Source organism: Anopheles gambiae, chromosome X (assembly GCF_943734735.2).
Source record: "Anopheles gambiae chromosome X, idAnoGambNW_F1_1, whole genome shotgun sequence".
Classification (NCBI taxonomy): domain Eukaryota; kingdom Metazoa; phylum Arthropoda; class Insecta; order Diptera; family Culicidae; genus Anopheles; species Anopheles gambiae.
In genome coordinates this window covers 18,844,940-18,859,708 of record NC_064600.1, presented here as the reverse complement: position 1 = coordinate 18,859,708, position 14,769 = coordinate 18,844,940, and the positions used below count along the sequence as shown (strand labels likewise).

The 14,769-nt window shown below is 41.8% G+C and overlaps 3 protein-coding genes and 1 long non-coding RNA gene across 5 annotated transcripts in view; 2 read left to right on the top strand and 2 right to left on the bottom strand.

Moving 5' to 3' along the window:
* The window catches only part of LOC1270437 (fatty acid hydroxylase domain-containing protein 2), a 428,943-nt gene that overhangs the window by 187,629 nt on the left and 226,545 nt on the right, over positions 1–14,769 (top strand). The window lies entirely within an intron of this gene.
* On the top strand, positions 11–12,525 carry LOC1270458 (uncharacterized). 2 transcript variants are annotated; one of them, XM_061654131.1, is made up of 4 exons: positions 11–281; positions 10,410–10,858; positions 11,013–11,136; positions 11,203–12,525. In XM_061654131.1, exons 1-4 carry the CDS (start codon positions 248–250, stop codon positions 11,421–11,423), a joined length of 828 nt encoding a protein of 275 aa, XP_061510115.1. In that variant the 5' UTR covers positions 11–247; the 3' UTR covers positions 11,424–12,525. The 2 variants fall into 2 exon arrangements, with proteins under 2 accessions (XP_061510115.1, XP_309155.4); XM_309155.4 differs by lacking the exon at positions 11–281 and having other exon boundaries at positions 8,902–10,858.
* LOC1270459 (uncharacterized) lies at positions 2,120–5,064 on the bottom strand. Its single transcript, XM_309156.5, has 3 exons — positions 4,556–5,064; positions 2,912–3,035; positions 2,120–2,780 (listed from the first exon to the last, which is right to left on the bottom strand). Exons 1-3 carry the CDS (start codon positions 4,595–4,597, stop codon positions 2,566–2,568), a joined length of 381 nt encoding a protein of 126 aa, XP_309156.4. The 5' UTR covers positions 4,598–5,064; the 3' UTR covers positions 2,120–2,565.
* LOC133392783 (uncharacterized) lies at positions 12,282–13,583 on the bottom strand. Its single transcript, XR_009765810.1, has 2 exons — positions 12,483–13,583; positions 12,282–12,406 (listed from the first exon to the last, which is right to left on the bottom strand). It is a non-coding gene; the product is annotated as an uncharacterized LOC133392783 (long non-coding RNA).

Below are 14,769 nucleotides of genomic sequence, written 5' to 3'. Positions count from 1 at the left end.
GGCTCCAAAGGATCAAGAAAGTACAAGTCATATCCGGTTCCTTTTGCGCATCACTAACACACGCTCGTTCTATCCGGTGCAGACCGCGTTTGTGTAGTGTAGTTAATAGCAAATTGAGAGTTTGGATCCTTTCCTTGCACTACTTCAAAAATTGAAAATGCTTTGTAGTAATGTCCTTTATCATACAGCTTGCTTTCGGCTGCTAGGGATGCTTTCCAACAGGACATCAGGATATTTGTGAGCGGATATGTGTGTCACACGGACACACTCTCACCTTGCAAGTAAGGCACGGCTCCCGGTCTATAGCACACGGCACGTAATACACTTGTCTCGCGGGTTTTCTCGAGTATGAACCAACCTCACAAACACTCACAACTACTTTTCACTCGAACGATGCTGATGTGGAGGTGTATCCGTGTACCCAAACTACATAAAAAGCAACAACGGGCAAACAAAAAAAAAAACAAAATGAAATAAAATAAAGTCCACGCATGCGTGCACGTGAGCAAACGCGCTTGACCGGCACCGGTTCGAGTGGACTGTCCTTTTACCCCGTTCTCTTCCCCGTGTCCGAGCGAGTTTAGCAAAGCGATGGTGGAAATCCAATGCAATGAGTAGGCAATCATTTCGAAACCGCAGCAAAGGGTGTCCGCTTGCGCTTCGAATCTCGTTCTTGTTATCGTGTGCTCATGTGTGCTCATGCGTGTGTGTGTATTTTGCTGCTGTTCGTCGTTGCATCCAACGGCTTTCCCAGACTTTCCGGCAACGGTGAGCTGCTGCAAAGCGACAGGGGGTTGCTGGGAATAAAACCCTCCTCCTATGTTTATGCAGCCCGTGCCGTACACGGGCTACTCGATAATAATGAAGGGAGCGAAGGTTGCAGAACGGAGCGAAGGTTGCTGAACGGAGCGAAGGGATTTTTGCTCGAGCAAAGCGTGGCCAACCCTTTTCTGGGTGTGTCAGCAGGGTGCAGGGTACAGCAAAGAAAGTAAAACGCATCGATCGGCGACGATGTTGCAGCGTGACGGTGGCAGCACTTTTCCGCAGCTCGCCTGCGAAGCTGGCTGGATGCTGGAGAACGCTGGGTGGGAGGGGGTGGTCTCCCTTTTTTGGTTGGGTATTGTTTTGGACGGTTGCTTTGGACGCTCTAGCGCACGCATTACGCAGGGCACGGGGTGCGCGTTTTGTTCGGCTGTCGAGCAAATGGAAAGGTTTGCATGAAGATGTTTTACACCAATTTCGCGGAGCAAGAGTTGCACCCTCCTGTTTCGTGTTCAGTCACGGATTTTAATATTCCCGCTAGTGAAAGTTGCTGACCGGCACGTGTACACACATATGAGCGGTTGTGTATGTGTGTGTGTGTCTATGTCCAGCTACTGCTGGTGAGTGTATTAAGTATGCATATATTAAAACCGTTTGGCGTAAAATTTTATGCCATTTCGTTTTGAGAATTAAAATTTTAAACCCAAGCCAAAAATGCTTAAGAACTTGTGGCTACGCAAATGCGGCACATATTTCGTAGAAACGCATTTGAAAAGGAAAACTTTTAGCAGGAAAATTGTTTTAGAACGGTGTTTTCAACACAGCATTTGTTCAGTTTCAGCAAAATTTCCCAGCAACTCTGCATGCTTCTCGCCAACAGCTACTGCGTTTCTGGCAGGACGATTTGTAGGGTGTTGCTAGGCAAAACAACAGGAAAACTACAAATTGGACGGTGTGCGAGAAAAGGAACCAAGCTAGCGGCCTAACGATATGGAGAAACTGTAGATTGCAACTTTATAACGAGCACGGCTAGATCTCCCTATCGCCCGCACAGTACCGTGGGATAATTGGTGGACGGCAATACGCTGCTTCTAAACTTTTATTTGTAGGCTGGTAAGACGACTGGCTGGCAGGCTGGAGATGTGATGAAGATTTGCTTTGCTGGCTCGCTTTTACAAGTGTACTGATTCATAATATGAAGATTACAACTTTTTTGTACATTAATTTATTTGTATACACGTATATCAAAAAGAGTACATACTCAGACACGCATTACATGGTATTTATTAGCTTGTATATAAATGGTTCAAATCGCTCATTCGTTGATGTCGTTTGGCGTGGATGAAGTATACAGATCTTGAAGTGATGTAGTGCTATGATATTTTACAACAATTTTAGAATGTTATAATTTTACCTTTAAAAGTAGAAAATGGACATTACAAACAAAACAGCTAGTTTGCCAAAAGACACCAATACGCGTCATACACTTTCCTAGGGAGAGAGAGAGCTTTCCTTGAGTTGTTTGCATGCAAGCGTATTGCGTGCAAGGCGCGCCCCCTGTGTAGGCGCTTACAGCACCAACAAAGAGCTTTAGCATAACGCCCTCTAGTGCGGAAGTTTACGGACCTTATTTCTTTGGATCGGGGATGTTTGAATGATGCTGCTGTACGTTGGATGTGAAGCAGAGCAGGCTGGTTGATAAGCTAGGCGGAGATAGATGCTGAGATTACACGCACACTGAATATCATAGCAAATTTTGTGAATGAAGGTGGGGTGAAAAAAGATGAGAATCCTAGTCACGCTCTAGTCGCGTAGCGTGAAGATGGCATCGAAGAAGAATAGCACCCCGTTCGTGACGGCCAGTGAACCCTTCGAGATGCCGATCTTCTTCGTGTCGGTGTTCCAGGCATTTTCCCACTCCTTCAGGATCAGCACGCCGGACGCGATGAACATGGCGCACCCGATCAGACTGAAGAACAAGTCCAGCTTCTTGTTGATCGGATTGCTCAGCATGTACCCTAGAGAGAATGAAAGAAAGAGAGAAATAGAGAGAGAGAGAGAGAGAGAGAGAGAGAGAGAGAGTCAGAGAGATAGCTTATCAAAATAGACTATGGTGGTCAAGAGGTGGAGGCCCTGGAGGAGTACTTACCGGCGAATAGTGCAATAAGAATCACACTGTACCCGACGAAAGTGCCGGCCGACAAGAGCTTCGTGATGTCATCTCGCTCTCCGAGACTTTTGTAGTGCAGTATCACACAGGTGATGGCCAGCGCCTGAGAAGAGGACAAAAAGTAGAGGTCGTAGGACGATTAAATGCTTGCCGGTCGTGCTGCGGCCCAGATCTGCCCAGACTATTATTGCACGATGAGTCAGCTGAGAGTTGCTTGAGATGACCTCAGGCGCCTTCCTGCAGATAGCTCGTAGGCAGCGTGAGCATTCGTCACCTTCTGGGGGCTGGAGCGAAAACATGCAGCGCGAATGTAGCCATGATAACGCTTTGTTGTTTGCGCTCAGCCAGCGAGTGCAATGCGCAAACATGAAGATATTGAGCAGTTTGTGATTGCTCACGAACTTTTTGTTTTTCCTTTTTTCCCCTTCTTTAAAGAATACACGAGCAGAGCTAGTGTTGATGCTCGGACCTCTCCTTCTACCCATGCATCAACCGGTCGAACTGGGTCAAGTTGAACCAGTTGCGGTGTTAGGTCTGATGCGCAGTTCGCGCGTGCCCAACGCATTTAGGCGAGCACGTGGAAAAAGTTGGTTGGTTTTTTTTGCGTGGTTTTGGAGTGCTGTTGATGTGGTTGTGAACGCATAGATGTAAACGCATGACTTTAATCATTTGCTCTCGCAAACTCAAACTGCTCGAGCAAACTCGCCTTTTCTCGGCCATCTGTTTACACCGCCGTACAAATGAGGAGCGAAAACGCGCACGTCCCCGAATTTGCGCGGGCAATTCGCGTGTTCGGAGCTCGGAAAGATTTTGCTGAGGGTGCATAAGGTGACCATGGTCAATAGATTATTTTAAGCACGATCTTGCCCCTCGTACACAAGTGCTGATGTCATCGATCATTAAACCGTCCACGACGGTGAATGGTGATGAAGGCAGCTCCGCTGCAACAGCTTGAGGGACTTTGCTGTGTTAGTTTGCCTATTCAATTTCCCGAGATAGTCACAGCCACACGATCCATCTAATTACTTATTAATTCATTCGTATTTATTCTCCCTCGGCCGCCCTTTTCTCCTTCTGCTAAGTTTTGACAATCGGTTAGGCTTAAAACTCTGCGGAGGTTTGTAATTCGATGCGTTACACGCAGTCTCTAATTCCTGTGGCAACTCCCCACCAATGACCGGAAATTCAATCGCACTGCTGGTTTAGGAGCCGGTCAGTGGATATGTAAACAATTGCTACACAAATAAACCGAAACGGAAAACACATTAACGGATGAAAATAGTAAGGGGCCACCACAAAAACAAAAAAGGCAACGATACGATGTCGATAGTTGGTGTTCGGTGGATGGACGTAACTTCTGGGCACAACATGGCTGGTGTTTCTTGGGGAAGATTTCAACTGTCTGGGTTGGAAATTGCTTCGCACCATAAATTTTTGCCCATAAACGCACGCACTTGGGGATGGAGAAACAGAAAAGGCAAACACAGAAGGCAGACTGTCGCCAGCAAACTGCGCGTATCGCGCCAAAGCTTCACACAACTTGATTCGGGTTCTATTTAGCACCACAAAATCCAAACACTTTGTCATTAAGGGTAGCTAATTTTTACAACGATAAAAACTTACCAACTCCAGGAATTTCACGATGGACAATCGACTCACTGCCATTGTGCTTTTTGTATGTGGACTTGTTTCTTGGGGCGGGTTGAATGTGATGCACGGTTGAACACGGTGTACAAAACAATAACAACACGGAAAAACGCACAAAGAAACACGCTTGCTGTGTGTGTTTGTGTGTGTCGGTAGAAAGTGAACCGATTGCTTGAACGTCTCGAGCACGACTGAGGCATCGCCTGAACCGGGTCATCGTCGCAGGCCTGCTCTTCTGCGCCCGTGTGCGTGTGCACGCGTTGATGCGTGTGATGGAAAGCACGGTTGGTTGAGGAGTCGCGAAGAATGGGCCGGAGCACCGGGATGATGTCATCGCGCAAACCCCGTGCCGCTTCGAGCTATAGCGGCGCTGGATTTACAATGCCTTAAGGCGTGGTACAGTATATGGATCACAAAGATCCAAGGCCGGTTAGTTGAGACGCGTTCTATTCTAGCATCCGTCTTTACCGTTTCATGGCTAAATAACTATATGCGTGAGATAGTAGTCTTCATACACCTCATCGTGTGCCTAAACATACCGATACAATTTCACGCCGTGAAGCGTAAAAAAGAAACCAAAACAAACTTGTCTAAAACAATAGGCTTTTTTGATGTTACTTTTTAGTTCAATCGTGAATACTAAAAATAGTTCCTCAACATTTCAGAAAGTGTAATGTTAAAAATCTAGTGATATATAATGCATTCCGTGATCGTGAAAATGTTCAAACCTTATGTTACACTCACATTTTGTCAAAAAATGTGTTTGAAAAGATTAGGTTTGTTTAAAATATTTTGGTTTTATTATTATTATTATTATTCTTATTATTTATTGTTTAGCTTCAACGGGCCGTATGGCCGTATGTGTTCAACTAAAAACATATTTTTTGGGGATTTGGAATAATCGGAACCTGTAATGGGAAAGTTGGACACAATGGAGGGTATGATGAACACCTGTACAAAACGTTAGAAATTTAAATGGTTTACTATATTGTAACGTTCCCTATAACTTTTCGCTTCTTGGTATGTGCTTCTTGGTAAACAATAATTCATGGTCATATGCAAAGACTGTTCGTTTAGACATCAAATTAGGAATCATATGCGTCGCTTAGGAGAAGGTAGGTTAAGATGGACACCTTAGGAAAAATGTTCAAATTCAAGAATGTTTAGGTACAGCGACCATGAAAATGTACCTACCTTATCTTACATTCATTTATTTTCAGAAAAAGTTGAAAGTGAATCTTTTAAGTTTTTACCATTTTTTATGTTTTTTGAAAACTGTTTAAGACAGACACCTGATAGGAGAAAGATGGACACCATGGAGGGTAAGGTATTATTATTATTATTATTATTATTATTATTATTATTATTATTATTATTATTATTATTATTATTATTATTATTATTATTATTATTATATTATTCATTTATTCCTGAATGATGTCAATGTTTCTTCTTTTTGTTGATTAAAGTTGTCCGAGTCATGAAAAGATTTAAATTTTAGTTTAAATTCAGAACTCATCCGTGACAGACCTGTCAGGCGGACCAAAGTTTTTTAATGACATTTTACATGTCTCACGCATAAATATATAATGCATACTTGCACATCCAATAATTACTCCGCATATTTGCACGAATGTACAAACCTCAATTGAATGATTGTTTTCTGTCAAACAACCAAAACAAAAAATTCTTTATTGAGCAATTTTGAGTCCAACAACTCCATTTGGATTTGCGAGGATGTGACATTTAATCGTTTGATGAGTTGTGTCAAATCATACAGTTTTTTTTTTGTGTATGCTGCATTTTTTTTCTCACCTTCATAGTTCGTTTTGGAGGGATCAACATTACCCTTGTGGGTGTGTGCTGTTGTGTACATTGTATTGATTGTAACAATAATTTTGAGAAACGGTTTTAACCAATAACATAAATCTCCTTATTTTTGCCTTTTAATTATACAGTCGCTGCGCTAACGCTAAAGTGGTGCTCATATTGGAATTTAGAAGTTAGTTCACTCGATCATGAATGGTTAAACGTTTACCATTGCAACGCCATACTAGGCTTCTTAATGGTAGTATAAATTTTTAAGGTTAGTAAATTTACCCTCCTCGATGGTATATCGATACGATTTTGAAGTAAATATATTATTTAATTTCTCTTCTTCTTCTTCTTCTTCTTTGGCTCAACAACCGATGTCGGTCAAGGCCTGCCTGTACCCACTTGTGGGCTTGGCTTTCAGTGACTAATTGACTCCCCCCCATAGCAGGATAGTCAGTCCTATGTATGACGGCGCGGTCTATTTCGGGATTGAACCCATGACGGGCATGTTCTTAAGTCGTACGAGTTGACGACTGTACTACGAGACCGATTATTTAGTTTATTTGGATTAATTATCGGACCTCTGCAGGTCTACATAAATAGATGTAACAATACTTAGAAACTAACCAAAACGAAAATGCTGATGAAGAAGATCTTGGAACAATGACGTATAAGTATTAAAATCGAACAGGTCACTCGTAACATTAAAAAAAATCGTTCTAGCTATCCTAGACGGTGCAACAACAAATCACGGCAGAAAAGAGCGCGCGGGACCTTGCAGCAGCCCCATGTTTTTTTTCTGACATTAAGCGACTCCAAACCAAGCAATAGGCACTGTTGATAGTAAGGAGCTTGGACCCCGTTAGACCAAGGAGGGAGTCGTAAGGCGAACCTTGTAAACTTGTGCTGAATACTTTCCAGGCGATTGATTGAACGGGTTGTTAAAGGACACCAGGCTAAAGCACACCAGATCGAATATACGGTTTTAGGCACATATATATATATATATATATATATATATATATATATATATATATATATATATATATATATATATATATATATATATATATATATATATATATATATATATATATATATATATATATATATATATATATATATATATATATATATATATATATATATATATATAGCCCAATATACGTGTTTTAGGCACATAACATCATGCAACTCTTTACATTTTTTCATCATAGGTCCTAAAATAATTCAAAAACAAAAAACACCCTACGCTGGCGTGATTTTTATGTGCGTGCTGTAGATGGTCATTTCGCACCACCCGACAATTTTGCCCTGCGTTCCCCTATTGTATTCGTTCGAGAGACGTTGCTATGTTTTGACCATCGATGATCCTATGTTTTAATCCGTCCACATATTGTTTGTTATGCTGACGCTAAAATTGCTAAATGTTTAATTTTGTTGGTTGTGCGAGATAAAATTGCACGTTTTCATCATTGCTCATCGCGTTTGCAATATGATCCATGGAGAGATGCCGCTTTGTTGCAGCTGTAGCGTTGTCAGCAATTATGCTCATATTGATGCTTGATCGTCGTGCTAGATCGGGTAATATCTTGGTTTGCACAATCAAGGCGATACTTATGCTTATTGTTCGCACCGGTGTATTTGGGTATAGTTTTCTTCTTCCATAGTTGTGCTGCGCTGTAGCGGCCGCTCACGCTCTCACGCGCTCATTTTGCGCTACGAAAAGGGGGGGCTCAAGCGTTCTATACTTCCACTATTTTGTTTTGAGCTCAAAACTCACGCTAAGCTAAATTTCAAATTTGACTGTCGCGCTCTAAACAGTTGCATTGATTCCTTTGCTCCCCCGGTTTGTTGCTGCATTCCCGCCGGTGAGCCAGAGATGAGCTCATCAAACAACGATTTTTAGCGTCAGGGACGGCGCTTGGAGCTTGCGTACGCTGGCACGTCGATGACGGCATCGGTTGCTTAACGGGGATCGGATGATCAATGTTTGTCTCGCGATCATCGCGTCCATTCGGCAATCAAGGTGATCCTGGACTGCGTAGATGAAGCGCAGAGTTGCAGACGGTAAACATAGCCGTTTCCTTTTTTTCCTTTGTTGTCATAAATGGTGTGAGCAGCCATGGAATGGTCGATAAAAGTTGAGGAGGAAAGCGTAGCACAGAACGTGTACCCTTGTTAAATAATATCCAGGGGATCTGACGTACCGTTGGATTCTGAGAATTGTGGTTGGTGACATGACCAGCAGCATTATGCTTTCAAATATTCCAGTCACATCTTGGATTGCTTATTACGCTGCTAGGAACAGTAATGCTTAGGTATATGCAAGATGAAAGAGCTATTTGTAAAATAAAATGAAAACAACACAAAAATCATAAAACCAACAGCACAACAACAGTCAAGATTCGAAAATTTGAAGTAAATTTTAAATAACTTCAAAATCTAAACTATTTATTCAAGTCACTATAATTCCGACTGATGAATGAATGGCACGCAAAGTGATTGATGCTAGGAATACTGAATTGAACGTATTTTGCAAATATTTGTTTATGATTTGGGGGTATGCATGTGTGTGTGTGTCTTTGACTGAATTACAATAGCCGTATAGCGCGCAGCTCGACCATCAAATGATGCAAAGTGAAAAAAAACAGCAATGAAAAATGTTGCTGAACGAAATTCAAACAGACCCTTGGTTGACCTTGAACTGGTCTGCTTAGAGCCAGAGACTGTAATCCAAACAGGAACCAAAGTAATTAAATCGTGCATAAACAAGCAAGGGTCGGCACAACACTGCGATGTTGCGGCACTACTAGTGCCATCTATTGCGGAACACAACTTTGCCTAGCCGAGGTGCGAGCTTTCTGGGAGCTTTGCGACGGAAACTTGAGCTTTCTGGAGACTATCAAAACGGCAAAACAACGAATTGTAATGCTGAATCTTTATAATATTATCTTATAAATACGATACGATAGATAAATTCAAGTTATTACAGAGTAAAGTTTCGATGTCTACTACTATGTCAAAATTGATTAAACGTGTTCAGCCTTACTGAGTAACGTCCACTGCTCCGACGTAAAACGTGACGACACTTTACCGCTCGGAACCAATGCAAAACAAAACAAAATGAAGTGAGGAGGTAAACATTGCACATTAAAATAGGTCGATCTGGGATATCGATCTGGACGGGATGCGAGTGCTTTGTTCGATTGGGTGGAAATGGCACACAGCGAGGGTAGAAAGGAAAGGGTCACCGGGTTCAATTGAAATATCGTTCCCCATCTACCCGCATCCGGCGCGGACAGTGAGGAGGGATGGGAGGATGGGATGGGACGAACCATTCCTCCCGTTGGTATACCGAACCGGGCATGTATTGATTTTGCGTGCGTTTGTCCGCTGCCTATAAATTGCAATGCGCGATGTCGCGATGGCAACGAACTTTCCCGCCAGCCTTTGCAGCACGGCCTCGTTCGCTTAGTTTTCTAATTAATAAAATGGTTAACGCTCGCACCGACGCCCGAGTCCCGAGAGACGCGCTGCGTGGGAAGAACAACAAAAGCTTGAAACTTGTTAGCTGGAATTTCCATCCGATTCGTTATTCATTTGATATTTTGTTGTTGTTGTTGCTCTTTCCGTTTGCTGAGTTCAACAAAACTAACTCGAGATATTGGAAAAGCCCGTTATGTGTGTAGCAAGAGTTGGATCAGCATCATCACGTCCAACACTCGAGATTGCAGCAATGCCGGTGGTGAGAACTGATCTTGAAATCGTTGCGTCGTTCAAATTGATCCGGCAACGCAACTCCAGACGTACGTTGCTCGGAAGTACTTCAACCTCCCTCCCTATCCGCCCCGTCGCTCTCTCTCTCTCTCTCTCTCTCTCTCTCTCTCTCTCTCTTTCTCTATCCAGCTCACAACACACCCACTGCACGTGGCTTAGCACAAGGGGGAGCTATTTTTCGCTATCAATTAACCTCCAAACTCGGCCCGGTCTTGGGCCACCCTCATTTCATCAGACTTAATCTCGCAAGTCAAGACGGCAACGGACACGCTGGACACTGGGGCACGCAATCTTCGCTGGTGGATTACGGCTGGTTTTTGGGGTGCGCGTTACTCAACGCACTGTTTTGAGCTAGATCTGGAACGGAAGGGAAAACTAGACGGAAGGGAAAACTACTGGGAAAAAGTCACGCTGTGCGTGAGGAATGATCTGCGTGTTAGTTGGGTGAGCGGACTAGAAGGAAGCAGTTCCCTATCGACGACAAGTGCGCAGCGTTGGAATACGGGTCGTCTTTTTGTCCGTTTAGTTCGGTGCTGGTCTGACTGGTGCAAGTGTACTGGAATGGCGGAAAATTCCGTTGCTCCTGCACCAAGGATACACCACAGTGTGCTACCCGTTGGAATTCATCCAACGGCACCAAGAGAGTACCGTCCGCCATTATCGATCATCAAATTTTTGGAGCTGGTAATTAATATCACTACGTCGACTGGACTTATGTGTGTGTTGTTGTTGTTGTTGTTGTTTGAGAAATCACCAGCTTCTGAAGAGCTGGAGCGTCCGAAAACCGCCTTCCACGATCAATCAATTGCTTTTTCTTCGCTTTGCTATCATCATTCAGTCACTGGCCGTTACCTGTACCACGCTGCACTACTACAGCTTCAACGATGGTGATCTGGTGACGGGCTTCCTGGCGACCGGGACGTTCTGTGGCTTTATCGTGATTCTGTTCACCGTCATGGCAGGTACGTTCGTTGCAGCTTGCCATGTGGTCATCGATCCGCTGTGACAGCGACTGAAATTTTTTTCAGGCTACCTGATGAAGGCGCACCTTCATCGTCGATTGAGCATCTTCTACAGCCTCCTCGGCTGCGTCTGCTTCCTGACGTCCGGTGTCTTCATTATCGAGGCGTGGGAGCATGCGTTTCGCACACGGACCCGCGATCTCGCCATCACCAAGGGCTCGATCGCGGTCATCAACGGGGTGATCTTCCTGATGGACACGATCTTTACCTTTCGTGAGCGCAAGTGAACAGCGCGCGGTCGGGGTGCTCTGGGTGCCCCACACCATCTGGTCCGACGTTTAGCGGTCGCCAGGGGTTTGAGTGTTTGGTTTGTTTTAGATGGTTGTGTGTAGTTTTGTAATAAAATCATGGTGTTGTTACTAACGCAACAAGCGCTGTTGGTGCACAATTTATATTACAATTAATAGTTATTTTTCGATGCGTGATTTTATGGCACACGTAGTTTTTATGAACAAATTAAAAGGACCTTCAAACACGATCAATCAAATAAGGTACATATTCGATAAAAAAAATTATTCGCTACGATTTTTAAAGGGAAAGGGATAGAGATTTAAAGGAGTTAAAAAAAACCAATCCAAAAAACTATCCAATAATAACAATAAATACCTAATATGTGGAGACCTTAACGTACGACACCGAACGTGGAATTTTATCACTGCTAATCAAGCTGGTAAATCGCGTTTTTAAGAAATCCAGAAATCCCATTTCAATGTAATATCCAAACGTTCTCACATACATTCAATCAAACTCTAGACAAAATCCGTCTACAATTTAACAGATAACAATATTTATATTTCTACGCCAATCTCACTCCGAACTTGCTTCCGATCATTTGTTAGTAAAAATTCAAATAAAAAAATATATTACTAATTAATAAACCCAACCCATTAGCATATAACAATTAGCATTAACAAGCATTAACAAACAATATTACTATCACATAGCTGAATCTAATTTTGCAATCAACTCAAATAGATGAAATGATAATAAAAGCTACCAATGACATCATATATGCTCATCATATAGCTGTTCCAGAAACATGTCTAGGAAAAGCATAACATCATAATACCGGATGAGGTTGTATCTCTTATAAAAGTGCGCAATAAGTATAAGAAAAAGGGCAGCGATACAGACAATATTCAACTTACCTATAGCTTAAAGAAACCATCGACACTAAAACACCACTCTAAACGCTGCTTGGTCAGATAATCTTGAATCAAATAAACAGTGTCCGGAATATAGAAACTAGTAAAAATGTCTATGAATGTGCTAAATAACTATCCAACCTCTTTAACAATATAGAAATTCGCTAATAACCACAAGAAAAATATGTAATACTATCAAACACACATTTTGAATACGCAAATAACACTACTAGCCATTATATAAGTTTAAAAAAAAGAATAAATAATCTACTGCAAATAACTAATTATGTATACGATAGCCCGGAGTAAGTTAAAAAAACTGGCGATCTTTATTTATGAACTGCTAGACTAAGACTAACTTCTAGATACGGTGCTGCGTAGCTGGGTCTGTGTTCTCGGTGCTGCCAGGTCGCTTGCCGGTCACGTTGCCAACCACGTTTGCGATGATCATGTTCGCCCCGGTCCATCCGAACATACGACACCGCACCTGGTTGTCGTGGGAGTGACATCAACGCTTGCGACCGTTTGCTTACTTAGCAGCTGTGTACATATCTAACTATTTTCAATCACACCCCGTTCCAGTATTTACCTTCCAAAAAATCCCAAAAAATAGATTATTATAGTTTATAAAAAGTATATCTACATAAATCTTATAATGAAATAGTTAATTTAGCCCGGTTACAGGTATTATCAACAAAACCTTAGATGTGTACTCAGAGCTGTGGAACCTCAGACTGCAGGGCATATTTAAAGGTTTTCATGCAAACATCGATAAACAATCCTGTTCTCTTTTTGATGTCCTTTTACAAGTACCCTATATGACCGCGGACTATCTTGGTACATGTTTCTATCCAATTCTTATCTCGGTTCATAGTCCTTCCATCTTTTTGTCTTATTTATAATATGGATAAGTGTTACTGTTGCATAACAATAGCAAATTACCGTACGTAAGTAGCAATACCGCAAATAGATAAATAAATAAATATATCAATACATAACATTACCAACCTTGGTCGAGCTTCTTGTTAAGTATAATCACACTATTCCGTTATCAATGACCGTTTTTACAAACACTTACGATTTATGCAATTTTAATTTACTCGTTCTGGAATGTTGGAATTGTTGCTATAAAATGGCATGGCATGTTAATATAATATATGGGTCCGAGTCTTTCATAAACAGGACTCACTGCCACGGCTTATTAATGACCCGTGCCCTACCTGCTGCAAGACTATTTGCGCTCCAAGCAGCCATGGCATAGTAGGAGAATGGGTGGTCGGCAGTTAAAAAAAATATCTGATTAAAAAAATATCGTGTTTATTAAAAATCTAAATCGTTAGCTAAGAAAAATATCTCAATCATTTCAACTTCAGAAGTTATATGAATTTTGAAGTTGATTTTTTTTTCCAGACTACGTTTTCTCCTAACTTTTGTCCTTTTTTCACATTATTAGTTTAGGTGTGAATATGTATAGTAGATGGACGAATAATATACAGCACCTACCACAACTATATGGGTAGTCGATTTTCGCGATTTTTGGAAAATCTGTAAGAGATATTAATTTATTTTAAGATATATATATATTTTTTGGGGTTCGATTGAATGTAATTTTTAATGCTTTTTATCGCTTATGTTAGAAGTATTTCAGAAAAGTTTACATAAAATAGACTTTTTTATATTATTATTAGTTTAGGCAAATACATGTTTTGTTTAACTAAATCTTTAATAAATGTTATTCTATTGCTAACGAGACTATGATTCAACATCTATGTTTTCATTGAAGATGTAGTGCAATCAGATCGGGTTTGTTAATGATTTGCTCGATCAAAATAGTTAAAAGGACAATTTGACATTTCACAAAATTTTCAACATCTTCAATCATCAAGAGCATATACTTTTTCCTCTAATTGAGAACTATTTTTAAACAATCAGTTGGAAACGCGATTGATCAAAGCGTTTTACCAGGTACATTTGGAATACTCCAAATTAAATCTTATTCAAGGTAGGCTACTAGGATCTGATAAAAAATGGACACGCACTAGTTTATACAGGGCGTTCGGGATAATTTTGACAGTTACATTTTTGTTTATAACGCGTGATCGAGTTGGCATAGGAAAACAAGCAATACGTCATTCGACAGCTAAAAGTGTACGGAACAAGCAGCGAAAACATCCCGTGATAAAAAAATGCCAAAAAAGAGTACATTGTGGAAGCGGATCGCATGCATCATGATGATCCGCGTCGGACGCGACAACCGCGACATCATGCAGTGCGTGCAGTGTTCGCTGAACACGGTGAAGGCGATCCGGAGTGAGCTGGGAGAAAACAGCGACGACAACGAAGCGGTGGCAGCACGAAAACCACATTCTCAGCGGCGGGGTTGCGTGCGGACTGACGCTTTCCTGGCTGACCTACAGGCGCGCGTGAT